Source organism: Vulpes lagopus, chromosome 2 (assembly GCF_018345385.1).
Source record: "Vulpes lagopus strain Blue_001 chromosome 2, ASM1834538v1, whole genome shotgun sequence".
In the NCBI taxonomy this organism is placed as follows: Eukaryota; Metazoa; Chordata; class Mammalia; order Carnivora; family Canidae; genus Vulpes; species Vulpes lagopus.
In genome coordinates, this window is record NC_054825.1 from 167912967 (window position 1) to 167939690 (window position 26724).

Genomic DNA, 26724 nt, shown 5'->3' on the forward strand with positions numbered 1-26724 from the left:
GGTCAGCTTAGATCATCCAGCCACCATTGGATCCACCAGCTGACCATAGACACATGATAGATCGTAGGAGAGATGGATCAAGTCAATGCATACTAAAACATAAAATGGAGCTGCCATCTTGCATCCCCGTGTGTGTGCATCTAATCTCAGCTGGTCTGCCAGAGACCCCCTGAGCACCAACCCTATTCCCCAGCGTGGTCCCATTTCCACTCCAACAAGATGAAAGAAACTATCACGAACCAGGAGAAACTCGCCAAACTGCAAGCACAAGTGCGCATTGGTGGAAAAGGAACTGCTCGCCAAAAGAAGGTGGTTCATAGAACAGCTACAGCAGATGATAAAAAAACTTCAGTTCTCCTTAAAGAAGTTAGGGGTAAACAATATCTCTGGTATTGAAGAAGTGAATGTGTTCACAAGCCAAGGAACAGTGATCCACTTTAACAACCCTAAAGTTCAGGCATCGCTGGCAGTGAACACTTTCACCATTACAGGCCATGCTGAGACAAAGCAGCTGACAGAAATGCTATTCAGTATCTTAAACCAGCTTGGTGCAGACAGTCTGACTTGTTTAAGGAGACTGGCTGAAGCTCTGCCCAAACAATCTGTGGATGGAGAAGCACCACTTGCTACCGGAGAGGAGGATGATGATGAAGTTCCAGATCTTGTGGAGAATTTTTTTCCTTTTTTAAAAAAATTTTTAATTGGAGTTCAATTTGCCAACATATATCATATCACCCAGTGCTCATCCTGTCAAGTGCCCCCCTCAGTGCCCATCTCCCAGTTACCCCAACCCCCCACCCACCTCCCTTTCCACTACCCCTTGTTCACTTCCTGGAGTTAGGAGTCTCTCATGTTCTGTCATCCAACCTGATATTTTCACTCATTTTCTCTCCTTTCCCCTTTATTCCCTTTCACTATTTGTTATATTCCCCAAATGAATAGACCATATAATGTTTGTCCTTCTCTGATTGACTTATTTCACTCAGCATAATACCCTCCACTTTCATCTCTTGTGGAGAATTTTGATGAAGCTTCCAAGAATGAAGCAAACTGAATTGAGTCAACTTCTGAAGAAGATAAAACTTGAAGAAGTTACTGGGAGCTGCTATTTTATATTATGACTGCTTTTTAAGATTTTGTTCATGGATCTGATAAAATCTAGATCTCTAATATTTTTAAGCCCAAGCCCCTTGGACACTGCAGCTCTTTTCAGTTTTTGCTTATACACAATTCATTCTTTGCAGCTAATTAAGCTGAAGAAGCCTGGGAATAAAGTTTGAAACAAGGTTAATAAAGTTCTTTGCCTAGGGAAAAAAATTAAAATAAAAAAAATAAAACATAAAATGCTTGTTGTTTTAAGCCACTAAGTTTTATTTGCAGTTTGTTATGCATCAAAAGCTAAATGATGTAGAAACACAGGTAAACAAATATGACAAATACTAATAATTTCTGTCTAGATGGTAGATATATAGACAATCATTGAACTAATATTTCAAAAGCTTTGTACCTTTAAATTTTTTCACAATAAAACTTGGGAAAATAGCCTTTATTTTCATGATATCATGATTCTCTACTATTCCATATAATCCTTTGTTTCAAATCTAACCTATGAAGCATTGCTTACATTATGTTAATTCAAAATATTCACTTCTTGACTTTAATTTAGAACTTTGTTAAGCAAAAAGGATAATATTTAGTAATTCTTTATTAACATATTTTAGACCTGTATCAGAACTACATAAATGCCACGAAAGAAGGGTTTGGTCATGCTATTGGGGTCTAATAGCCTTCTATGTCTGCTGTAATTAAAAAAAATATTTTTTCTTGTTAAAATACTCATATCTTGGAGGAACCTGGGTGGCTCAGCGGTTTAGTGCCTGCCTTCAGCCTAGGGTGTGATCTTGGAGTCCCGGTATTGAGTACCACATGGGGCTCCCTGCATGGAGCCTGCTTTTCCCTCTCTCTCTGTCTCTCATGAATAAACAAATGAGAGACATTTATTCATCTCTCTCTCTCTCTCTTTCTCTCTCTCTCTGTATCTGTCTCTGATGAATACATAAATAAAATCTTTTAAAAAAGGATCCATGTCCCAGGACCCCAAGATCATGACCTGAGCCAAAGGCAGATGCTCAACCACTGAGCCACACAGGTGCCGCTAAGCAATATTTTTTTGGTGTTTCCCCATATAAGGGCAACAAAAGCAAAAACAAATGGGACTACAGCAAACTAAAAAGCTTTTGCACAGTGAAGGAAACCATCAACAAAATGAAAAAGCAACCTACTGGTCCAGAGAGATAAGGATAGATGAAAATTTTACTCACCTGGCCAGACCCCCCACTTCCCAATAGTCAAAATCATGAAGAGGGGGATAGAAGGCCAGGCAGATGCCAGAAATCCGAAATCCACTCCTCCCCAAGCACAAGCACCAGAACCAATGCCCAACCCACTGCCTGCTCCTTCACTTCTTTTAGAGGGCTGAAAGGCAACAACAGACAAAGCCTGTATTACAGGAGGAAAAGACAGGAGACTGAGATGAAGGAACAGGAGGAGGTGGAGGTGGAAGTTTGGAAGGTAATGGATAAGAAAAAGGAAAAGAGGGACGCCTGGGTGGCTCAGTGGTTGAGTGTCTGCCTTCTGCTCAGGGCATGATCCCTGGTTTCTGGGGTCCAGTCCTGCACCAGGCTCCCCAAGAGGAGCTTGCTTCTCCCTCTGTCTGTGTCTCTGCCTCTCTCATGAATAAATAAATAAATCTTTAGAAAAAAGAAAAGAAAAGAAAAAGCAACCTATTAAATGGGAAAGATACTTGCAAATGATATATCCAAGAAGTTGATACTCAAAATATATAAAGAACTCATACAACTCAATGTCTAAAACAAACCACCTGGGCGGAGGACCTGAATAGACATCGTTCCAGAGAAAGTATCTGGGCATATCAAAAGATGCTCAACCTCACTTATGATCAGGGGAATGCAAATGAAAACCGTGGTAAGATACGACCTCACATCTGTCAGAATGGCTAGTATCAAAAAGACAAGAAATAGCAAGTGTTGGCAAGGATGTGGAAAAAAGGGAACCTTCATGCACAATGGGTCATAATAGTAAATTAATGTAAATGTGTGCAGCCACTATGAAAAACAGTATGAAGTTTCCTCAAAAAAAAATTCTTTTAAATCTAATTACCATGCAATGACAAAAAAAAAAAAAGAAAAAAAAAAAAAAGAATTACCACACAATCTAGCAATTCCACTTCTGGGTACTTACCCAAAGAAAACAAAACACTAAGTTGGAAAGATATATGTACCCCTAAGTTAATTGCTGCATTATTTACAATAGCCAAGATATGGAAGCATCTAAGTGTCCATCGATGGATAAATGGATAAAGAAGTTATATATATAACTTCTAAATATTATGGAATATTACTCAACCCTTAAAAACGAAAAAAATGAAATCTTGCCTTTGTGACTATGATGGATAAATGGATAAAGAATTTATATATATATAACTTCTAAATATATATATAATGGAATATTACTCAACCCTTAAAAATGAAATCTTGCCTTTGTGACTACATAATGGACCTACACGGTAGTATGCTATGTCAAATAAGTCAGAGAGAAAAAGACAAATATTATCTTATTTCACTTAAATGTGGAATCTAAAAATAAAACAAACAAACAAAACAGAAAGACTCAAATACAGAGAACAAGCTAGTAGTTGCCAAAGGACAGGGCAGGGAAAAGAGGGGATTGAAATAGATGAAAGAGATTAAGAGTACAAATTTACAGTTATAAAATAAGTCAGAGGAATGTAATGTACAGCACAGAAAATATAGTCAATAATATTGTAATAACTTTGGTGACAGAGGGTAACAGACCAATTGCGGTGATCATTTCATAATGCATAAAAACACTGAACACTATCTTGCACACCTGAAACTAGTATCACAGTGTATGTCAATTATAATTGAATTTTAAAAACATTAAAACTAACGGAAGAAAAAACACTGAACACTATCTTGCACACCTGAAACTAGTATCACAGTGTATGTCAATTATAATTGAATTTTAAAAACATTAAAACTAACGGAAGATAGGCAAGACCTACAGCAAATGCTATAAAATACTGGCTTTGAAAAATTGAAGACATAAATAAATGGACAGATATATCATATTCATGGATAGGAAGACTCTGTATTGTTGACCTGTCAGTGCTCCCCCAAATGAATCTATAGATTCAACACAATTCTAATAAAAATGCCAGCCAGCTTTTTAAAATATAAATTGACAAGATAATTCTAAAATTTATATAGAAAGGCTTAGAGTAGCCCTGACGATCTTTAAGAAAAAGGAGGAAGACTTATACCACTTTATTTCAAGACTTATTCTAGAGCTACACTAATTAAGTCACCATCGTAAAGACCTAAGGATAAACAAATACATTGATGGAATAAACCCATAACTAACCGATATCTATAAACCGATGATAGATAGATAGATAGATAGATAGATAGATAGATAGATAGATAGATAGATTCATAAATGAATATGCCCTGGTAGCAACCAAACAGAACCAATAATGGCTACAGAGTTATGCGATGTCCTGTAGGTCCCCTGCACTGTCTCAGTTTTGTTGATAGGTTTTGAGGAGGCCCAGAGTGGCTGGTGAGGAGCTAAGCTGGTTGGAGTTGGAGGCGGTGGGGGAGCAATGGACTGCCTGCCTGAGAGCTACAAGGTCTCCAAGGAGACCAGCGTGGATGCAATGAACATGGCCAGAGAAGTCAGGGAGAGACAAGAGTAGACTTGCCAGATAGAGCACATAAAAATACAGGACACTGGGGCACTTGGCTGGCTCAGTCAGTAGAGCATGTGATTTATAATCTTGGGGTTGTAAGTTTGAGCCCCACGTTGGGTGTAGGGATTACTTTTAAAAAATAAAATCTTAAAAAAAAAGGACACCTAATAAAATTTGAATTTTAGATAATTAGGTAAGTATGCACCATAAAATATTTGGGACCTACTTCTACTAAAAATTATCCACTGCTTACCAGAAATACACATTTAAATTCGCATCCTATATTTTATCTGGCAACCTCAGGCAACGGGCAGTAGAATGGACTCAGGAAAGAAGGGCCAGGAAATGAGAGGCAAGGGAAGGTCAGCTTGGAGAGAGTTGGAAGCTGGAAGGAAGCAAAGAGAAAGAGATGAAAGGAAGTGGGTGGGAGTGAAAAGCAAGGCTGGGAAAATATTTCTAGAAGTGAAAGAGAAGTAGGAGGAAGAAGGTTGTGCCTGAGGAGGAGGATGACGGGGAGTGAGGTAATCTATGATGGGTGAGAGGTGGAAGGGCAGAGAAGGAGATCCTTGGAAAAGGTAGAGAAGTTTGGAATACAGAGGGATATTGGCACATTCAGAAGATTGTGGATAGGGGCGTCTGGGTGGCTCTGTTGGTTGGGCATCTGCCTTTGGCTCAGGTCATGATCTTAGGGTCTTGGAATAGAGCCCTGTGATTGGCTCTCTGCTCAGCGGGGAGTCTGCTTCTCCCTCTCACTCCCCCACTGTGCACTCTCTCTCTCTTCCTCTCTCTCATAAATAGATGATATATGATAGATAGATAGATAGATAGATAGATAGATAGATAGATAGATAGATAGTTGTGGATAGAAATGGAGGAACTCAGGGGTCCAGGGAGACTCTTCTGAGTGTTCTTCCTAGCACTCACCTGAGATCCTCTGGTCCCTCCCCCCACCAGTGCAGGTTGCGGGTGGGTGTATACACTGGTGTGGCCAAAATATAGCCAAGTCCTCCCTGAAGTTCAACCATATCACCTCCTACAATTAGAAACTATGATCCCACTCTTCATTCTGACCCATTCCTGGAAACCTCAGTCTCATTAGTTCTCAGGAACCTGGAAGGTCAAAGAGGGCAGGGCTCCCAGAGTACAGAAATTCCTGCCCTTCCTCACATCTGAAGGGAGCAAAAGAACTCAGGGAAGAAGAAGGTTTCTCTTGAGAACACACAGTAAATGCAGGGTAGAGCCTAGTCCCTTTCTCACACCTGATCACCTTCCAACAACTCCTTCCACTTTGATTGCCTACCCCTGACCTCAAACATCCCTTTAGATGGCCATAAAATTTTCTTTTATTTAATTCCCAAGTCCTTCTCCTCCTGGCTGTGGATCGCTTCCTAGAAGCTTTGTCTTCCACTTTGTTATGAACCAATCCTCCTCCCACACCTGCCCCATTTGTGTGTGGCTTTCCACAGTCACCATGTACAGTTGTTCATGTTGGACAATGCACAAGAGCACTATACCTAAGGAGGTGCCATTCATATCACAAACATCTTTATTACTTTGGAAAAAAAATTGTAAATATTTGTGTATTATCTTACTCTTTTGCTGACTGCAAAGTAAATTATAATTTACCAGCATTTATAAACCAGCAGATGGCAGCAAAGTGTCTTGATCCAACAAGGTTGATTGCTACTATTCCTCTTCCAAATCAGTTTGAAAATGTAAGGACCCTTTATAGGGACACAGGTAAACTGGACTTATCATGGTGATCATTGTGGTGATCATCAGCAATATACACAAATACCGAGTCATTACATTTTACAACTGCAATTAATATTATACATGTCAATTAAACCTCAATAAAAAGAATTTAAAAATTAATAAAAACATATTTTAAAAAATACAAAAGAGAAAGAAAGAAAATGGGAAGACCTCATTGATCTCATATTGTCTAAAATAGCCTGTGCTTCTGCACTAGGATTTGCTTTTCACCTGATGTGCAGAACATCTTTTAAAAAATATCACCTTTCTTCCACAATAGGTTTGCCCCCAGAACACAGGTGTCATGAAAAACACCACTAAACCTAAACCAAAATGGAAAAGGAAATGACTCATGTCAACATCGTTGTCACTGGACACTTAGATTTGGGAAAGTCTATCACTATTGGTCATCTTATCTACAATTGTGGTAGGATTGATAAAAAAAAAAAAAACTATTGAAAATTTTGAAAAGGAAGATGCTGGGATGAGAAAGGGCTCCTTCAAGTATACCTGGATCTTGGATAAACTGAAAGCTGAAAATGAACTCGAACCATTGATATCTCCCTGTGGAAATTCGAGACCAGCAAAGTAATATGTGGTCATCATTGATTCCTCAGGACACAGAGACTTTATCAAAACCATGATTGCAGGGGATCCCTCGGTGGCCAGCTGTTTGGCGCCTGCCTTTGGCCCAGGGCGTGGTCCTGGAATCCCAGGATTGAGTCCTGCTTCGGGCTCCCTGTGTGGAGCCTGCTTCTCCCTCTGCCTGTGTCTCTGCCTCTCTCTCTGCATCTCTCATGAATAAATAAATAAATCTCTTAAAAAAAACACACATGATTATAGATACATCTCAGGCTGATGGTGCTGTCCTGATTGTTGCTACTGTTGTTGATGAATTTGAAGCAGGTATCTCCAATAAGAGACAGACCCATGAGCATGCCCTTCTGGCTTACATGCTGGGTGTGACACAACTAATTGTTGGTGTTAACAAAATGGATTCCACTGAGCCACACAACATCCAGAATAGATCTGAGGAAATTGTTAAGGAAGTCAGTACCTATATTAAGAAAATTGGATGCAATCCCAACACAGTAGTGTATGTGCCAATTTCTGGTTGGAATGGTGACAACATGCTAGAGCCAAGTGCAAACACGCCTTGGTTTGAAGGATAGAAAGTCACCTGTAAAGATGGGAATGCTAGGGGAATCACACTGCTTGAAGCTCTGCATTGCATTCTGCCATCAACTCGTCCAACTGACAAGTCCTTGTGTCTACCCCTCCAGGATGTCTACAAAATTGGTGTATTGGTACTGTTCCCTATGGGCTGAGTGGAGACTGGTGTTCTTAAATCCAGCATGGTGGTCACCTTTGCTCCAGTCAATGTTACAAATGAGGTCAAATGTGTTAAAATGCATGAAGCTTTGAGTGAGGCTCTTCCTGGGAACAACATGGGCTAAAATGCCAGTAACATATCTGTCAAAAATGTTCGTTGTGGCAATGTGGCTGGTGACAGCAAAAATGACCCACAAAAAAAAAATGACCCACCAATGGAAGCAGCAGGTGATTATCCTGAACCGTGCTGGATATGCACTTGTGCTGGACTGTCACAGAGTCACATTGCTTGCAAGTTTGCTGAGTTGAAGAAGATTGATCGTTATTCTGGAAAAAAAAAAAGCTAGAAAATTGTCCCAAGTTCTTGAAATCTAGTGATGCTGTCATAGTTCATATGGTTCCTCACAAGCCTATGCATGTTAAGAGCTTCTATGATGATCCTCCTCTGGGCTGTTTTGCTGTTTATGACATAAGACAGAAGGTTGCTGTGGGTGTCATCAAAGCAGTGGCAGGAAGACAGCTGGAGCTGGTAAGGTCATCAAGTCTGCCCAGAAAGCTCAGAAGTCTAAATGAATATTATCCCCAATTCTTGCCACCCCCATCCTAATCATTGGTGGAAGAATGATCTCAGAACTATTTGTGTCAAGTGGCCATTTAAGTTTAACGGTAAAAGACTAGTTAATGATAACATTGCATCTTGAGAACCTCAGAAGGAAAGGAGAATTTTTTGTGGGCCATTTGGTTTTTGTGTGTGCATATGACAGTTTTAAATTATTAGTTTTCTAAAGATTTATTTCTTTATTTATTTTAAAAAGTGGAGAGGGGTGGAGGGAGAGGGAGAAAGAAAGTAGTAGACTCCTCGCTGAGTGTGGGGCCCGTTGAAGGGCTGGATCCCACAAACCTGAGATCACCATCTGCGTGGAAATCAAGAGTCAGAGGTTTAACCAACTTGAGCCATCCAGGTGCCTCTTAGGTTATTAGTTTTTAAAAATCAGTATTGTTTATAAAGGAATTTTTATTTTTTAAAAAATATTTTATTTATTTATTTTAGAGAGAGAGAGAGAGAGCATGAGTGGGAGGGGCAGAGAGAGAAGGAGAATCTCCCCGCTGAGAATGGAGCCCAACCCAGAACTCAGTCTCACGACCCTGAGATCACCACCTGAGCTGAAACCGAGAATCTGTCAATCAACTGACTGAGCCACCCAAGGAACCCTAAGAGTACTTTTCAATGTAGACAACTGGATCAAAAATCTGCCACAGAATTTTGAGACTCATTAAAACAAAAGTTTAATGAGAAAAAAAAAAAAACCTTCTTGGTGTCTATGCTTTGGATGCATTTAATATTTTATATTACAGTTCATATTTTCTAATTATTGACTGTACCAGAATAGAATTATTGAGTTCCAAATTTAAGTCCACAAATCCTTTCACTTGGCATGAATCACTATATAATAATTAATGCTCAATTACCCTTAGTAATCCACAAAGAATGTACGTGGGTGGAAATTGAGTATTACTCAACAGTCTGTTGATTATATTATTATAGCAGTTGTTTATTATTGCTTTAACAATTTCATCAGCATAGAAATTAACTATTATTAAATTTTAATGACTTGTCATCTCCATATTATTTTAAGATGTTAAGATTCTAGAGTAAAATGTTAACCCTCTTTGACATCTATCAAGAAGGAAACATATTCAGGATTAGAAAATAGAAAGCTCGGGATGCCTGGGTGGTTCAGTGGTTGAGCGTCTGCCTTTGGCTCAGAGCGTGATCCTGCAGTCCTGGGATCAAGGCTCACATCGGGCTTCCTGCGTGGAGCCTGCTTCTCCCTCTGCCTATGTCTCTGCCTCTCTCTGTATCTCTCATGAATAAATAAAATCTTTAAAGAGAGAGAGAAAGAGGAAAAAAAAGAAAACAGAAAGCTCTTTGCTTTAATAGCTAATTGAACTAATTAAATAATTGAATAATTTTTTTCAAAAAATAAGGTAGCAGGAGAAAAAAATTTCCACAGTGGTTATTTCAGCAGAATATAGCTGAATCCAAAATCATTAATGATTGACATGAATTTACTCTCTACTCTATGTAAACTGTGAAGGAAAAATTTTAAGAAATGAGTGGAAGAGGGTAAGTGAAGAATCCTTTCATTAATACACTTTTTTTTGCCAATCCAACCATCTAATTCGGATATCAGACTCCTAAATTTAGGTTCTCAAAATGTCAGCATTTGAATATTAAACACTTAAAATCTTAAAAATTGTTCATTTTTTTCTAGTGGGCAGCAAAGCAAAGTCTATTGAGTGATAGTAAAGTTTATTGAGTCATAGTACAAAGCCCCCAAAAAGGGAGGCGGCCCAAGAGGGTTGCCCAAGAATTATTCACTTTAAATATGAAATTTTAACTTCTTTTTTTAAAGCAGGCTCCACATTCCACGTAGACTCCAACAATGGGCTCAAACTCAGGAACCTGAGATCAAGACCTAACGCTTAACCGACTGAGCCACTCAGGCACCCCAATAAATTTTAACTTTTTTTTTTTTTTAGATTTCATTTATTTATTCATGAGAGACACAGAGTGAGAGGCAGAGACACAGGCAGAGGGAGAAGCAGGCTCCATGCAAAGGAGCCTGACTTGGACTCCATTTCAGTTCTCCAGGATCACTCCCTGGACTGAAGGCAGCGCTAAACCGCTGAGCCACCAGGGCTGCCCAAGAAATTTTAACTTTTGAAAGACATAGTGGTAGACAGAAACATCACTTCACACAAATTCTTCCAACCAGGGAATAAATTATCAGATTCGGGTAACTTTATTTCATCTCAATGTATCCTATAATTAATCTTTGTTTCTCTGGAGATGGAAAAAATACACTTGAAAAAGAGAATGTGTAAGGGCACCTAGGTGGCTCAGTCAGTTGAGCACCAACTCTTGATTTCTGGGATGCCTGGATGGCTCAGGGGTTGAGCATCTGCCTTTGACTCAGGATGTGCTCCTGGGGACCCGGGATCGAGTCCCATATCGGGCTCCCTGCATGGAGCCTGTTTCTCCCTCTGCCTATGTCGCTGCCTCTCTCTGTGTGTGCATCTCTCATGAATAAATAAATAAAATCTTTAAAAAAGGACAAACATTATATGGTCTCATTCATTTGGGGAATATAAAAAATAGTGAAAGGGAATAAAGGGGAAAGGGGAGAAAATGAGTGGGAAATATTATAAAGGGAGACAGAACATGAGAGACTCCTAACTCTGGGAAACGAACTAGGGGTGGTGTAAGGGGAGGCGGGGGGGCGGGGGTGTGGGGGTGACTGGGTGACAGGCACTGAGGGGGGCACTTGATGGGATGAGCACTGGGTGTTATTCTATATGTTGGCAAATTGAACACCAATAAAAAATAAATTTAAAAAAAGAAGTAATATAACATGCTTGCAGCATCTCATCCAATACCTGCTGTATGCTAAGTAAATGTAAGAGATAATTTCAAATTACTTATTACTTTTGATTTGTATACTGTCAGCATATTGACAGAGTAAAATGTGCAAAAATCATTTGTACTCAAAAGAAAAAAAACTGTTGATTTTGGCTGAGGTCTTGATCTTTTGTGAGCTGAAACCCACCCATTGTGCTCCACACTAGGCATGGAGCCTATTGTTAAAAAAAAAAGAAAAAAAGGAGGGTGGGGATCCCTGGGTGGCTCAGCGGTTTGGCGCCTGCCTTTGGCCCAGGATGTGATCCTGGAGTCCCAGGATCAAGTCCCACGTCGGGCTCCCTGCATGGAGCCTGCTTCTCCCTCTGCCTGTGTCTCTGCCTCTCTCTCTCTCTCTCTCATAAATAAATAAATCTTTTTTTAAAAAAGCTAAAAAAAAAAAGATAATGTGTAGAGAGGGTGGTGGATACTTACAGTTAACAATACTGTATCCAACATTTAATTTGGCAATCCTTAGGCAACCCCTTCCCTCAATTTAGGTAAGAATAGGGACATACTCATATCAGGATGAAGGTAGTCCCAAAAACAGAGCCTAGAGTTTCAGGTTGCACAATGAAAAAGTCCAGGAGATGGGTTGCACAACTGTATGAATACTATACTTGACACTGCTGAACTATAAAAAATAAGATCAGGTACAAAAAATCTATATATATATATCAATGCTCCAGGCAGCATCTGTGTGAAATAACAAAAGGAAATATTGGCGGGATCCCTGGGTGGTGCAGCGGTTTGGTGCCTGCCTTTGGCCCAGGGCGCGATCCTGGAGACCCGGGATCGAATCCCACATCGGGCTCCCGGTGCATGGAGCCTGCTTTTCCCTCTGCCTATGTCTCTGCCTCTCTCTCTCTCTGTGTGACTATCATAAATAAATAAATAAAAATTAAAAAAAAAAATAAGGTTTAAAAAAAAAAAACAAAAGAAAATATTGGCACACAATGTACATAATTCCGTTTTTGACAAGGCAATGACTAGGGCTCCAGAGCAAAACTCCACAATTCTGATAACTTATGAGAAAATATTTATGCAGAAATAAAGACTGGCCTTAGGGGTGCCTGGGTGGCTCAGTCAGTTGGGCTTCTGACTCTTGATTTCAGCTCAGGTCATGATCTCAGAGTCATGAGATTGAGCCCCACTTTCAGCCCCGTGTTGGGTTCTGTGCTCAGCGGGAAGTCTGCTTGAGATTCTTTCCCACTGCACCCCCACCCCCAGCCCTGCTCACATGCACACGTCCTATCTCTCTCTTTCATTCTCAAATAAATAAACAAATAAATACATCTTTTTTTAAAAAAAAGATTGGCCGCATGTAGTGTTACATATTATCTAGGGAATGGCATTTAAATAATCTTATAATCATAGCATGTTTCATTCATGGAATCATTTTGAATAAAGTAAGAACGCTAGGGTATTTCTCCATTATTTTGGCTACAAAGCCTGCTTGTAGTTAACAAATCAGTTAAAAATTATTGCTAGATAGGCAGATTTCAGGACAGTACCTATTCCTGTGTGTAAACACGTTAGAGAATTTTGTTCACTTTGGGGAGACAGACAATGATACATTTACTAAACTGCTGCACAAACCAAATCTGAGGGGAAAATCATTTGAGAGGTCAAGTATTTGTATGTGCATGAAAATTGAAAGGTTCATGGAAGCTTATGGAATACAATAGGAGATCTTGAAAACATCCTTAAGGCATTCAAACAGAACCTGCAGACACTCAAACATCAGGTAGTTGAGGACAGATGATCGAGTAGGCAGCTGGGGGCTGGATCAGAGACTCTAAGGTACCACCTCCTGATTCGTCTCCCCTTCTCTCTCCTTGGAGGAACAAATCCAACTGGTCAATGAATAATGCAGCAAAAATTTCTGCTATACTACTAATTTTTTTAAAGATTATATTTTTAAAGTAATCTCTACACCCAACATAGGGCTTGAGCTTACAACCCTGAGATCAAGAGTTGCACGCTCTGTCAACTGAGCCAGGCAGACACCCGTATACTGCTGAATTTTTAAATATCATTCAAGCACTCTACAATTACCTTTCAACTTCTAGTAAATATCAAATATACCGAAAATACATTTTTAAAAAGATTTTATTTATTCATGAGAGACAGAGACATAGGCAGAGGGAGAAGCAGGCTCCTCCTGGGGAGCCTAATGTGGGACTCGATTTCAGAACCCCAGGATCACACCCTGAGCCAAAGGCAGTCGCTCAACCACTGAGCCACCAAAGTGTCCCCTGAGAATACATTTTTATTTAAATTTTGTTCATTAACATACAGTGCAATATTGGTTTCTGAATTCAGTGATTCATCACTTATGTACAACACCCATTGCTCATCACAAGTGTCCTCTTTAATACCCATCACCCATCTAGCCCATCCCCACTCACCTCCCCTCCAGCAACCCTCAGTTTGTTCTCTATTGTTGAGAGTCTCTTATGGTTTGTTTACCTCTCTCCTTTTTCTTTCCCCCCTCTCCCTATGTTCATCTGTTTTCTTTCTTAAATTCCACATGAGTAGGATCATATGGTATTTGTCTTTCTCTGACTGACTTATTTCATTCAGCATAACATATCCTAGCTCCATCTATGTCATTGCAAACGGCAAGATTTCATTCTTTTTGATGGCTGAATAATATTCCATTGTGTATATAAACCACTTCTTCTTTACCCATTGATCTGTCGTTGGACACTTGGGCTCTTCCTATGATTTGGCTATTGTTGATAATGCTGCTATAAATATCAGGATGCATGTACCCCTTCAAATCTGTATTTTTGTATTCTTTGAGTAAATACCTAGTAGTGCAGTTGCTGGATCGTAGAGTAGTTTGTAGGTAGATCGTACGGTAGTTATGAAAATACATTTATTGAAAATAAATTCGAAACTGTTCAGTATGCAAAGAGAAAACTGATTTGGTGGCATCATAGCATCAGGAATTCAATTTGAGGTAGCAAATGACCCCCTTTTAGAAACTGCTCATGACATTCATAAAGATTTGTAACTTAGAACATAAACCAAAGGCACACTTTGAAAATCATTTACTCTTAAATGGTGTTTTAAGTGAAATTAATATTTAAGGTAAAATACTGCAGGAATGCAATTCAATGCCCTATAAGCACCAAAGAAAGAAAGTATAACACAAGTGATATGTTAAAAATTTTTGAGTCTTAGTGGTGAGCATGCTGTTCTTTGCAGGTTCGTGTATGTTTGAAAATCTCTAATGGTAAAAAGTTTTAAAAACAGCACCTTAATGTCTACCAGCAAACATCCTCAGTTTCCACCCAATCTTTTAAATAATTATTTGGTTACTAAAGTTTATTACTGAAAAAAAATCCCTGGGTTCACAGGGAGCTCAGAGTTCATGTTGTCTAGCCCCATATGGGTATAAGAGCCTTGCCCAAATCCCTAGACCTAGATCACCAGGTCTCTGCTTGATTACCTTCTGCAATGGAGAGCTTCCCACCTAATATCTCACTGCCTCCAAAAGTACCTAAAGGTGACCCAGAATCAAAATCACATACACACAGCCACACACTCACACAGTCACTTACACACTGTCATACACACACACATACACACACACACATTCACACAATAAAGTGGCTGGTCTGATGATTCTTCAAGCCTCAATCTCTGAAACTGTGAACTACTGTGAACACCTCCAAAGCCTCTACCATCCACAGGGGCTTCAGAAAAGCCAGCCTCCTTCCTTGGCCAGTGTCTGCTCTCCAGGGGCCCTTAGCTCCACCCTGCCCCTGTGTGGCTAGCACCCAGCAGAGAGCCTAGGGCAGGAACAGGAGTTGTGGGAAGATTAATTTGGATGCAGAACAGGTTTGAGGAAGTGATGCTTGATGGGAGAGGCCGTGATTTGGCAAGAGGATGACCATGCCTATGAGAGTCCAGAATCTGGTGAATGTCTACCATGCCTGGGTGTCTGCTGTCACAGAAAAATTGCACCAAATAAAGTTAAACAGGCACAGGAGACTTCGTTCAAGAGGATGGCAGGGGCACCTGGGTGGCTCAGTTGGTTAAGTGTCTGACTCTTGATCTTGGCTCAGGTCATGAGTTCAAGTCCCATGTTGGACTCTATGCTGGGTGTGGAGCCTACTTAAAAAACAAACAAACTATACCCAATAGAGGAGAGAGACTGAGCTTGACTCCACCAAAACAAAACATGGTAAGGATTTTAAGCCCTGAATGGGCTAGTGGAAGAGTGCTACTCAACAGTGGGGGGGGGGGGGGGTCCATGGGATGTGTCCAGCACACTATTATTTCTGAGTTTCCAGGTGTTTTTCTCTGAGATCAGGCCATCTGTGTTTGCAAACTATCTTCTACTCAATTTCAGCTCCTACCCTCCCACAGAGCCTGGGAGACAGGGTGCTATCTCCCTCGAGGATGATTTTTCGAAGGGAGGGCTCCCAGGTCCCTGAGAATGGCCTTCCAGGTTGTAAAGCTGCTAAGAGACTAAAAGAAGATTTACCCACATTTCAAAGAGACAGAGAAAGAATTCACAACACCAAGTTTTCTAAAATAAATGCCCTAAGGAGAGGGAGGTCAAAGGCCTGTAGCCAGGAAGGAAAATTTAGTGAAGCTCTGGGACCATTAATGGTCACTGCCATTATGTCAGCCCTGTCCCATCCGTCTGTGGGTCTATGAATCTAGGTCTCTGCACATGCTTGGTGCCCACCCTGCATGGCACAGTGAAGGGTGTGGTCCCAGCAGGCAGCTCCACCAAGAGGCAGAAGTGAGACAGGTCAGGAGGTGCTGACTGGGGTCTCTACCCCAGCTCCAGCTGCCTGCGGGGGCATCCGTCTGTATGTCCCCCCCTGCCCACGGGTCTGTCCGTGTTCTCGGGGAACAGTGTGTCCCTCTGGTTTTCTGCCTGTGTCTCTATCTCCTCCAATATTTTTCTATTCATTCATTTAGTAATCTAATAAACATTTATAAATAAATATTTATTATGTCCTGTTCATCAGGGTGCCTCTCTTCAGGTCTGGGTTTGTCTGGGTGTCTACAGTTACATCTGTCCACACTGGATATGACTGTCTTTGCATTCTGTGTGTCACTGCCTCCCCATCTGTCTGTCTGTCTCTCTCTGCTTCTCTGTATATTCATTGGTTCATTCATTCATACAACATTGCAAACATCCCCGAGGCCTCTGAGGAGTTCTCAGCCTGACAGGGGAGACAGATAGGGTGACCATGGCTGGGTGACAGGGAGATGCCTGAGGCTGAGAGTGGGTGGATGAGTGGAGGAGACCTGGGTCATAAGAGGCTTCTAGGAGGAGGTGATGGTGTTGGTCTGGGTCTGGAGATATGGGCCCAGCATTGGAGGGTGTGTGTGTGTGAGTTTATGCATAATGTGTGTTCCAGGATAGAAAGAGAAGAGAAATAAAGAGACCATATGTACCAACCTCAGACTGGAACACAATGTGGGGAAGAGGGTTGAAAGAGATACTGCAAATAACAAATTCCCCAAATTACAGGTTATAGGACTCTAGCTCCCTCTTCCCTCAGACCGGGAAATCCAGACCCCAATCCCTCTCCCTCCTCAGCACCAAGGACTCATCATGGCCCCATCATGATTACCTAGGAGGAGACCAGGAAGGGCGGGGGTGGAGGAATCCCGGGCAGGCTGGAGAGCCGGGATGCCTGGGGCTCAGCAGGGAGAACCAGCCAGACAGAAATCAGAGCAGGAGGAGCTGTCCTGGGTGTCTCAGCTCAGCTCCACAGCTGACAATGGGAGCCCCCAGAACCATCCTGCTCTGTCTCTTTGGGGCTGTGTTCCACCTAACAGGTACTCAGACTTTTGAGATAGGTGTTAAGAACCTCAGACTCCTGGGTCTGAGGAAGGAGGGGGCTGGGGGTCTGGACTCCTGGGTCTGAGGGAGGAGGGGGCTGGGGGTCTGGGCTCCTAGGTCTGAGGGAGGAGGGGCTGGGGGCTGGATCCTGGGTCTTGGTGGAGGAGCAACCTGGAGACTGTGTCCTTCTCATGCGTCTTCTCTGTTCTCCCATCAGTCATCTATCTTCTCTGGCATCTCTCTCCCCGTCCCTGCAGCCTCTCCTCCTCCTTGCCCACTCCCCTTTCAGAGGTACTTCTGGGGAACCCTGGGGGCTCTTTCCAGAACTGAGAACTTTGGCCTCATCCTCAGGCAACCCCTTCCCCTAGTTTGGATAAGGACAAGGACATAGTTGGGAGCAGAGCGGGAGAGGAAGCTAAGCCTGCACCCCGCCCATTGTGTATCTGTCTGCTTTTCCACGGAAGACACTTTGAGTTACGTGCGTGTCTTCATGGATGTGCCTGCTGGGTCTGTGTGCATGTGCCTGTTTCTCCGTACAGATTTCATATGTGAACAAGAGTATGCTTTATGGGTCTGTTTTTCTCTGAGTTTCACTTTCTTTGTAAAAGAGATGTGTGTATAATTCTGTATATCCATGTCTCTTTGTGTTTGTACATCCCTGTGATTGGCAGGCCTGTATTTATCTCTGTGTTCATGTGTTCGGGTATTTTGATGTGTGTCTGTCTCTCTGTGTGTCTGTGCCCCATGTCTCTCTGTGTCTTGTATCTGTCTATGGTTTAAAATTGTATGTTCTTGGGGGGGCGGGGTGCTAGGTGGCTCAGTTGGTTAAGCATCTCCCTTTGGTTCAGGTCATGATCCCCGGGTCCTGGGATCAAGCACTGGGCTCTGTGCTCCATGGGGAGTCTGCATCTCCCTCTCCATCTGTTTCTCCTCCTGCTCCTGTGCTCACGTTCTCTCTCTCTCAAATAAATAAAATCTTTTTTATGTTTTTGTAGGTCTCTTTTCTGTATCTCTAACTTTGCATAGTTGTGGTCTCTCATATTATTTGCATGTCTATGATTCTTAAGACTATATTTGTCTCTCTCTGGGTATGACTTCCTATGTCCCTGGGTCTCTCTGCATGTTGCTTTTGTTTCTGTTTTGTTCCACACATTTTTCTGTCTGCTAGTATGATCTTGCATATGTCTAGGTTGGGAGAGTTTCCACTGGAGGCCTGCTTTTATGTGTGATGGTAGAACTCTGCTGTTGAAGCTCAGGATACTCTGTATGTGTTTGTGAGATTTGCATAAGCCCGTGTCAATTTAGTTACTTTGTATTTATGTCACTGTTTTAAGTGTTTTGTGTGTGTCTGTCTCACTGGGGCTTCCTATATGCATATATTTGCAGTATAAGATTGCACAGCCCATTGCCTATGCTGGAGTCTGTTTTCTACCCACAGCCTTTTAGTGCTACTGGACATCCTGAGTTGAATTTGGCAGAGAGGCTGGCAGAGCAGGAGTGAATCACTTCCTCCTTTATTTAAATCTTAGAGGGCTTCCTGGAAGAGGGTGGAGATCCAGAACAGCTTGGGGAGGGAAACTGGACTGGCAGATGCACAGAGGTCAGTATTCTGCCAGAAGGTGGAGGCTGTGGTGACCAAGCACGGCAGCAAACCCTAGTTCTCTCTAGGCACCAAGGCCTGGCTCCCCTCAGAGCAGAGCCCCTGGCTCCGAGGCTGTCGTTTGCTAGGGGGCTGAGGATGGGGGTGGGGGGAGTTCCTGGACCAGGCTCACGTCCCCCCCCCCCCAAGCTCCTCTCACCCCATCCACCCCTCTTCTCTCCTCAGCGTCCCAGGCCCAGCAATGCTACAGCTTTCAACACATCTACTTCGGGCCCTTTGACCTCAGCGGCATGAAATTCACAATGTCTCCTGTCAGCACGGATGCTCTGAGGCTGTCCTGTCCCTGGACACTGGTGAGGGACAGGAAGTGGCAAGGGGCGGAGGTGGACGGAGGGAGGAGGAAAGAGGGGAGAGAGAAAGACTGGGGTGGGAGAGGGGCGCGCGGTGGGGCAGGAGGAGACTCTGGGAGCCCGGAGGAAGGGGGCAGGGGAGGGCAAGAGGGAGTAGGGGAAGGGAGTTTCAGGGAGAGAAGGAGGAGAGGGAAGGGCAGCAGGGAGAGGCGAGGTGAGTGCGAGAGAGGAGAGTGAGATAGAGGACGAGGAGGTTAGAGACCCGGAGGAGGAAGGCTGGGACCCAGCAGCGCCCCAGGCCCCAGTCCCCTCCCGCCCCCAGGGTACCGCGCCTCAGTGACCCTGGTGCAGAAGGGCTGCTGGACCGGCCCGCCTACGGGCCAGACGCTGTTCGACGACCGCGCGCTGCCGCCTGACTACTCGGTGGTGCGCGGCTGCACGACTGACTTGTGCAACGCCAACCTCATGACCCACGACTCCATCCCCAATCTGAGCCCCGGTGAGCCGGAGGGCGGGGTGGGCACGGGGTGGGCACCGGGTGGGCTGGGAGGGGCCCCGACCCCGGCGGGGGAAGGGGCGTGGCCTCCACTGGGCGCCTCCTCCCGCGGGCTGCGATTCAGGCTTTCTAGTCTGTGAGGCGAGGCGGGCGCCCCGAGGCAGTGCGCAACCCCCACGACCGTACGTCGCAATCATTGCCTGAGTGTGCGTCTACGCTCTCATGCCAGCGCCCAACCCGCCAAATCTCAGCGGCACGGAATGCTACGCCTGCTTGGGGATCCACCCGGAGGACTGCACCCCAGAGAAGTCCCGACAAGTCCGCTGTCACCAGGACCAAAGCGTCTGCTTTCAGGGCAATGGCCAAATGACCGTCGGTGAGGGGCTGGGGGCAGGGCAGAGCCTGGGCAAAGGATGTGAAGGCAGGGCAGGCCTGAGGGTAGCGTCACTAGACAGGCCTGACAAGGAGACATGGCCATTGGTCTGAAGGGGGAGGTGTGACTCTGAGGTTCAAGTGCAGCTGCCTCTCTCCATTCTAACCCTCTCCTCGCTGCCCTCTCCCCTCCAGGCAATTTCTCAGTCCCTGTGTACATCAGAACCTGCCACCGGCCCTCTTGTACCATCAAGGGCACCTCCAGCCCCTGGACAAACATCGACCTCCAGGGCTCCTGCTGTGAGGGGCACCTCTGCAACAAGGACTCGGTGACCCAGCCCTTCACCTCTGCCTCAGCCACCATCCCTTCCCAGGCGCCCCACATCATGGCCCTGCTCCTCATGGTCCCCCTGCTGGTTGGCACTCTGGGAGGACCCCTTGTGCCTCTCCCTTAAACAGCCCCTCCAGCCTCTTTATGAGCAGGATGCTGGGGGCAGGCATGCCCCTGCTTCTCGCAACTTCAGCCTCTGTAATGTGGCTCACTGGGAAATGTTGTCAAACAGGAGTTGCACTCCTGTCTCTATCTGCTACCCACCCCCCACTTCCCCACCCCCATCCTGTCCATACCTGATCAGCAGACCTGGGACAAATTGGGAAAGGTCCCCATCATCCCAGGGTGGGGAGAAACAGCCACATCTTTGCCCACATGAAGAGCAATTCTGACAATAGCTATTACTGAGCACCAGTGAAGCCCTGGCACCCCACAACCCGGTTTCCTGTGCTGTGCTTCTGGAGCCAGCGGGGAACTATGATAATGTCTTTATTCATATCAACATGAGAAGCTCAAGAGGCAGCATATCCTAGAAGCTAGGAACCAAAACTCTGGAGCCAGACTGCATGGGTTTGAATCCCAGCTCTACCATCTAGCCTGTGGCTAGCTACTCAATCTCTCTACACATGCTTCTTCGCCTATAAGGCAGAGGTGAAAATAAAACCTACAATAATGACAAGCCCTACTTCGAGGTGGTGATGGTCAGAATTTAATGAGATGAACAGGGACTGGTTGGGACACAATAGCCTGTCCAGCGTGAGTGGACTATTATGATGCCCATGAGCAAATGAGAGGTGAAGCCACTTGCTCAAGCTCATTATCTGGTGAATTAAGAGCCAGGAGTGTGCCTCTCAACCCCTTCATTTGCTAGGCAATTCTACCTTCCAAACACGCAAGTCTTGATTAATTTGACAGAAAAGCACTCGAGGCGAGGCTGAACCCGGAAAAATTCACCAACCTGTGGAGACTGGGGAAGATATCCTGGAAGAAGTGAATCATAAGCAAACTCCTAAAGGATAAATAGCTCCTTTTTTTTAGATTTTATTTATTTATTCATGAGAGACACAGAGAGATAGGCAGAGACATAGGCAGAGGGAGGGAACCCTATGTGAGACTCAAAGGCAGACACTCAACCACTGAGCCACTCAGCTGCCCCTAGGATAAAGAGGTCTTGGCAAAGAGCAACAGGAGGAAGGACTTTCTAGGTGGAAGAGACAGCATGGACACAAGTCTGGAGGTAGGAAGGAACACAGGGCAGGTGGATACATACATAAACTCATGGACTTCACACACATGGAATCCCACAGTATGTCCTCTTGTGCACATGCTCTACAATGTCCTTTCACATCCTGTTCCCCACTTAATCCTCCCAATGAGTCAGAAAGGCACACAGGAAAGGGAGTTGCATTGCCATTAGGCAAACAAGTTGCCCAAGACACAGTGAGAGGCAGTGATTTTCAGAGTAAGTGGCAGAGCAAGAATTGATCCCTGCATCTTCTGACTTCCTTAATGGGAAGCCTTATGAAGACAAGTCATCTCAGAGATGCTCCTACCCTCCTGTGAGGTCAAGGGGAGAAGTTTTCTAGATGTCTACACATTCTGACATAGAAGTAGAAGCTGAAAGTCAATATCCATTCATTCATCACATTTACTGAGCACCTATAGTATGCCAGACACCGTCCTAGTTTCCAGGCATTCATCAGTGAACGGAAACAGGCAAAAGTCCCTACCTTCAAAGAACTGATCTTTCTAGTGTGGAAGCAGACTTTGGATTTTTATTGCAAATGTGGTTTGAAGCTGAGATGGTCAATCTGATGGGTCCACTTGCTAGGCTACATACAGTCTCAGTTAGTCACTCAAACACTAATCTCAGCATAAATGCAAAGGTATTTTGTAAATGTGATTGTAGTTCATGGTCAGTTGACTGTGAATCAGGGAGATTATCCAAAATCATCTAGGTGGGCCTGGGTCAGCCAGCTGAAAGTGCCTTAAAAGCAGAGCTGAGGCCTGCCTGAAAAAGAAATCTGCCTATGGACAGCATCTTCAGCCCATGCCCAAGAGTTCCAGCCTGCCTCTTCTGACAGCCTGCCCTATGGATTTTGAACTCACCTGGCCAGGCCACACAATCACATAAGGCTTGCCATAAATCTCTTAGCTTAATATATATCTCCAGCTAGTTCTGTTTTTCTGGTTGATCCCACACCGGTACAGAATTCATTGGAGAATTTATAGCAGGGAGCTACCATGTTTCATATGATATATGTCATATATTATATGTATTGTATATTATTATTTCTTATGTAGTATGTACATAATGTTACATATTGTAATATATCCATATAATGATATGTGTATATAATTACATATAATATATAACATATAGTAAAATGCACAATGTGCCATTTTTCCATATGTATACACCTGAGGAACCTCCACTAGATCAAGATACAGAATATTTCTGGTCCTGTCCACAAAGCCTGCCACATAGCCCTTTACAGGCACCTCCTACCCTGGAGGTAGCCACTACTCTGGCTTCTATCATACATCAATTTTGCCTAATATTGAACATCACATAAATGGAGTCATATAGCATGTCCCCTTGTGTACATGCTTTACATTTTAAAAAGATCCTTATGACTGGGGTGCCTGGGTGGCTCAGTCAGTTAAGCATCTGTTTTTGGCTCAGGTCATGCTCTCAGCGTCCTGGGATCAAGCCCCACATCTGGCTCCCTGCTAAGAGGGGAGCCTGCTTCTCCTTCTCCTTCTGCCTCTCTCTCTGCTCATTCTCTCTCTCTCTCTCTTAAATAAATAAAATAAAATCTTTAAAAAAGATCCCCGTGGCAAGAGTGGGTAGTCCACCTTCAATTCAGTGGAACCACTGGTGTGTCCTCTAGTGGAAGCATTCTTTCCTTGGGAAATAAGACTCCAAACAAGCAAAGCTCAAGGTTATGGGGAACAGGAAGCAAAAATTCTGCAAGTGAGTGGTAGGAGTAACAGTGAGAGGATCCCCTGCCACCCCTGGATACCCAGACTCATGTTCTCAGGCTGTAAAATGGTCATCACCCCAAAGCTTATGCTGTACCCTATAAGACACAGCCCCATCCTTTCAAGGTATTGACTCCCATCAGGCAACAATAACTTAGTCATCCCATTATTTTATCAGGTGAGATTCTTTTAGGTGAAGATATATGAGACAGGACCAGTGAAATGCATGGGCATGAGTCCATTGCCACACTTCATTTATTGTATAAAGAGATCCCTGGTCAGAAGCAACACTGTGTGGAAGACCCAGTGGAGAAGAAAACATTGTGCAGTCCTGGGGAGGGAATTTATGTAAGTAGGAGAAGAAAGGAGAGCCCTTAATCCTCTAGTTGTGCATCTACTGCTTCAGATGTGGATCTTGGAGATGAAGCTGAAAGGTGATAAGAGAACAGCATTAATTTACCAAACCTAGATATATACACATAGGTATCCATCATTCAATGTGATCCTCTGTTCCCAGCCATGCACTGGGCCCTGGGGCCCTGGAGGTGACTCCCAGGCCTGGAGGAGCTCCTAGTCTGATGTGAGGGAGGCAGATCCACACTCAGACAGCCACAAGCCTATGGTGGAGGGACATGCATATATAAAAGGACACAGAGTTGGAGAGGAATATGTTGAAGCTGCTGCCAGAGGGAGGAGAACCTGGGGACATGTCTTAAAGCATGCCATATGGACAGGGAAGGGAACAGCATTCCAGGCAGAGGGACTAGCCAATTCAAAGAGAGAGAACACAAAAATAGAAGTAATCTCAGGAGAGAGTCCACAGATATTTATAATTCATTCTTCTGTGCTGGGAGATCCTGGTGAATCCTACCCTGGAGGACTTCTTGGTCTGATAGTGGACACAGGCTAGCACCCAGATGGCCATAGACCTCCAATAGATTGGGGGTGGGTGGGTAAATAGGGAGTGGTTGGATTAGAAGCTAATAGGTAAAGAAGATACCTCTGATTGAGGGTTGAGGCAATGGAGCATCAGGGTGGCTACATAGAGGACAAAACCTGTGTTGGGTCCTGAAGGATGAGTAGAAGGTTATAGTGTGGACAGAGTGCGGAACAACATTTAGGCAGAGGGACAAGCCCATGCCAAGGCCTCAGGAAATGTTTGCTAAATTGCAAGAAGACAGCAGAACAAAGGCAGGCACAAGTAAGATACAGAGAGAGCTGCAGGGAGGGACAGTCAGAAAACATTTTTCATCTATTCTGACCTCGATGATGCCAGGGACCCAGTAATGAGTCAGATCCAACCCTTCTGTCCTGGTCTGGAAGGAGACAGTGAAAAACCCTGAGTCTCACAAGTGGTAAAGTATGAGGTATGAGGGCGCTAAGGGAGCTCCAAAGGGGAAGACCAGGGAAGGCTATTGACAGGAATTAATCTCTGAAAAGATATCTAAATAACTAATAGGAATTGGCAAAGCAGCCAGAGGAAGGGCATTCCAGGTAGGAAGGACAGTACTCACAAAGGCTTGGGTTGTATATACAGTGTGAGGAGGGACAATGAGGATGAAGAGAGTGGCAGGGTCCCCAAGGGCTTAAAGTGTCAGGTGAAGACAGAGTTCCCTGAACTTGTCCCTACAGCCAATGGGGATCTATGGAAGGACTTAGAGCAGGGGAACAGCATGGTGGAAGCCCAGTGATGGGAAGCTCTCCCTGTGACCATTCAGGGGACAGACTAGGGGGAGTAAGACTGGAGGCAGGGAAAAGAGAGAGGAGACTGGTCTCTCATTCAGGGCCAGGGTTCATTGAGTGTTGAAGGGTTGGAGGGAGAAGGAGGGAAAAAGAAAACAGAGTGTGTGAGGGCTGTGGGTTAGGAGGAGTAAACTTCCCATAAGTGGAGGTAGTGGTTTCCTCTGGAAATTGGGAAAGGATTGTTGTCACAAAGGAACACCAAGAAAGGTTCTAGGGAGGACCAATATAACAATATTCTCTCTGGGTGCCCAGGGTGATTTCACGGGGGCTCACAATATGACTATTTGTCCAAAATATACCTCTGAATGTTATGTACTTTCTGCACGTATGTACATTTCATACAAAAAAAATAATGCCAACAGCAAAGTTAAGGCCAGAGCCCAGGTCTTTGGACTCCCATATGGTGGCTTTTTAATCTTTGGTGATAGAAGTCAGAATAGTGACCATCCCTGGTGTGTCAATTGGAAGCAAGAACAAGAAACCCTGTTGTGACAAGAGAGATGCCCTATGGCTTGATCAGGTGCTGGTCACACATGCCCATACACAGAGAGAGTTGCATCAATCTGCGTGCTTAAGATTTTCAAACCTTACAGTGTGTAAGCTGTAACTCAATGAAAAGAAACAAAATTCAAAATACGACATATAATTAAATGATATCATGTCTGGGATTTGCATTAAAATAATAGAGGAAGTGAGGAAGTGGGTGGAGGTGAAATGCAATTAGCCATGAGTTGGTAGTTGTTAAGTGGGTACATGGTGGTTTATTATACTCTTCTTTTCACTTCTGTATGTTTGAAGTTTTCCAAAATAAAAGTATATATGTATGAATGTATGTATATGTGAATAGATAAGCATGTAAATAGTTAAGACAAATACCTACTGAATGCACAGTGACCTGGGCATTCCTTCCCTTAGGAACTCAGATGTATGCCTTTTCTCAGTGATCCAGATGTCCCAATGCCTGGACGGATCATATACGCATCACTCCTTTCCCAAGATTCATCTGACCTCTCCAGCTCAATGGAAGTGGGAGCCCTATTCAGCACCAAGGACAGATCTGTAGCTTTGGGTCTCAGAGCCACAGACCGAAACTTAACAAATTGGGGTGGAGGGACACAGGACAGGGAAATGAAGAAATGACATCCTTCCCACCTCCAGGACAGTGTGGAACAGGAAGAGGGTAGAGTCAAAGGACAGCCAATCAGTACCATTGAATAAGAACATTCCTTTCACAAATATCCATTGGGGGTCTCCTATTGCCACGCACTGTTCTGAACACTGGGGATGACAAAATCCCTGTCCTAAGCAATTAAACAAATAAGAAAATAGGATTATTTAGATAATCCCAAGTGCCATGAAGACAAAACAATTAAATAGGATACATGATTCTTTATAGAGGAGGGGATCATTTTTAAAGAAATGATCAATGGTCAAGAAAGAGGACTATATCTGAGCAAAGGACTGGATGACATAAGAGAATGATTCACGAGGAGATTGGAGAGCAAAGCACTCAGGCAGAGGGACAAGCCAACGCCAAGACTCTGAGGCAGGAAAGAGCTTGGCAGGTTTGTGGATCAACAGGAAGGCCAATGTGATAGAACAAAGTAGATGGAGGGGGAAAGTGGCAGGAATAGTTTTGGTAAGATAGGACTAGACATGCAGAGAGAAAGAGAGAGGAAAGGTATGA

At 43.8% G+C, this 26724-nt stretch overlaps 1 protein-coding gene and 2 pseudogenes across 1 annotated transcript; all 3 read left to right on the plus strand.

Moving 5' to 3' along the window:
* The first annotated feature begins 219 nt into the window (after nt 1-219).
* LOC121485111 lies at nt 220-1295 on the plus strand (annotated as a pseudogene).
* A 3410-nt stretch (nt 1296-4705) lies between these two features.
* On the plus strand, nt 4706-7719 carry LOC121479005 (annotated as a pseudogene).
* Nucleotides 7720-8273: 554 nt separating this feature from the next.
* LYPD5 (LY6/PLAUR domain containing 5) lies at nt 8274-20636 on the plus strand. The gene is given in 7 exon segments (XM_041734536.1): nt 8274-8408; nt 17093-17156; nt 18986-19057; nt 19060-19113; nt 19433-19609; nt 19836-19982; nt 20174-20636. Coding segments are annotated over 7 exon segments (909 nt in total). The 3' UTR covers nt 20434-20636.
* Nucleotides 20637-26724: the final 6088 nt, after the last annotated feature.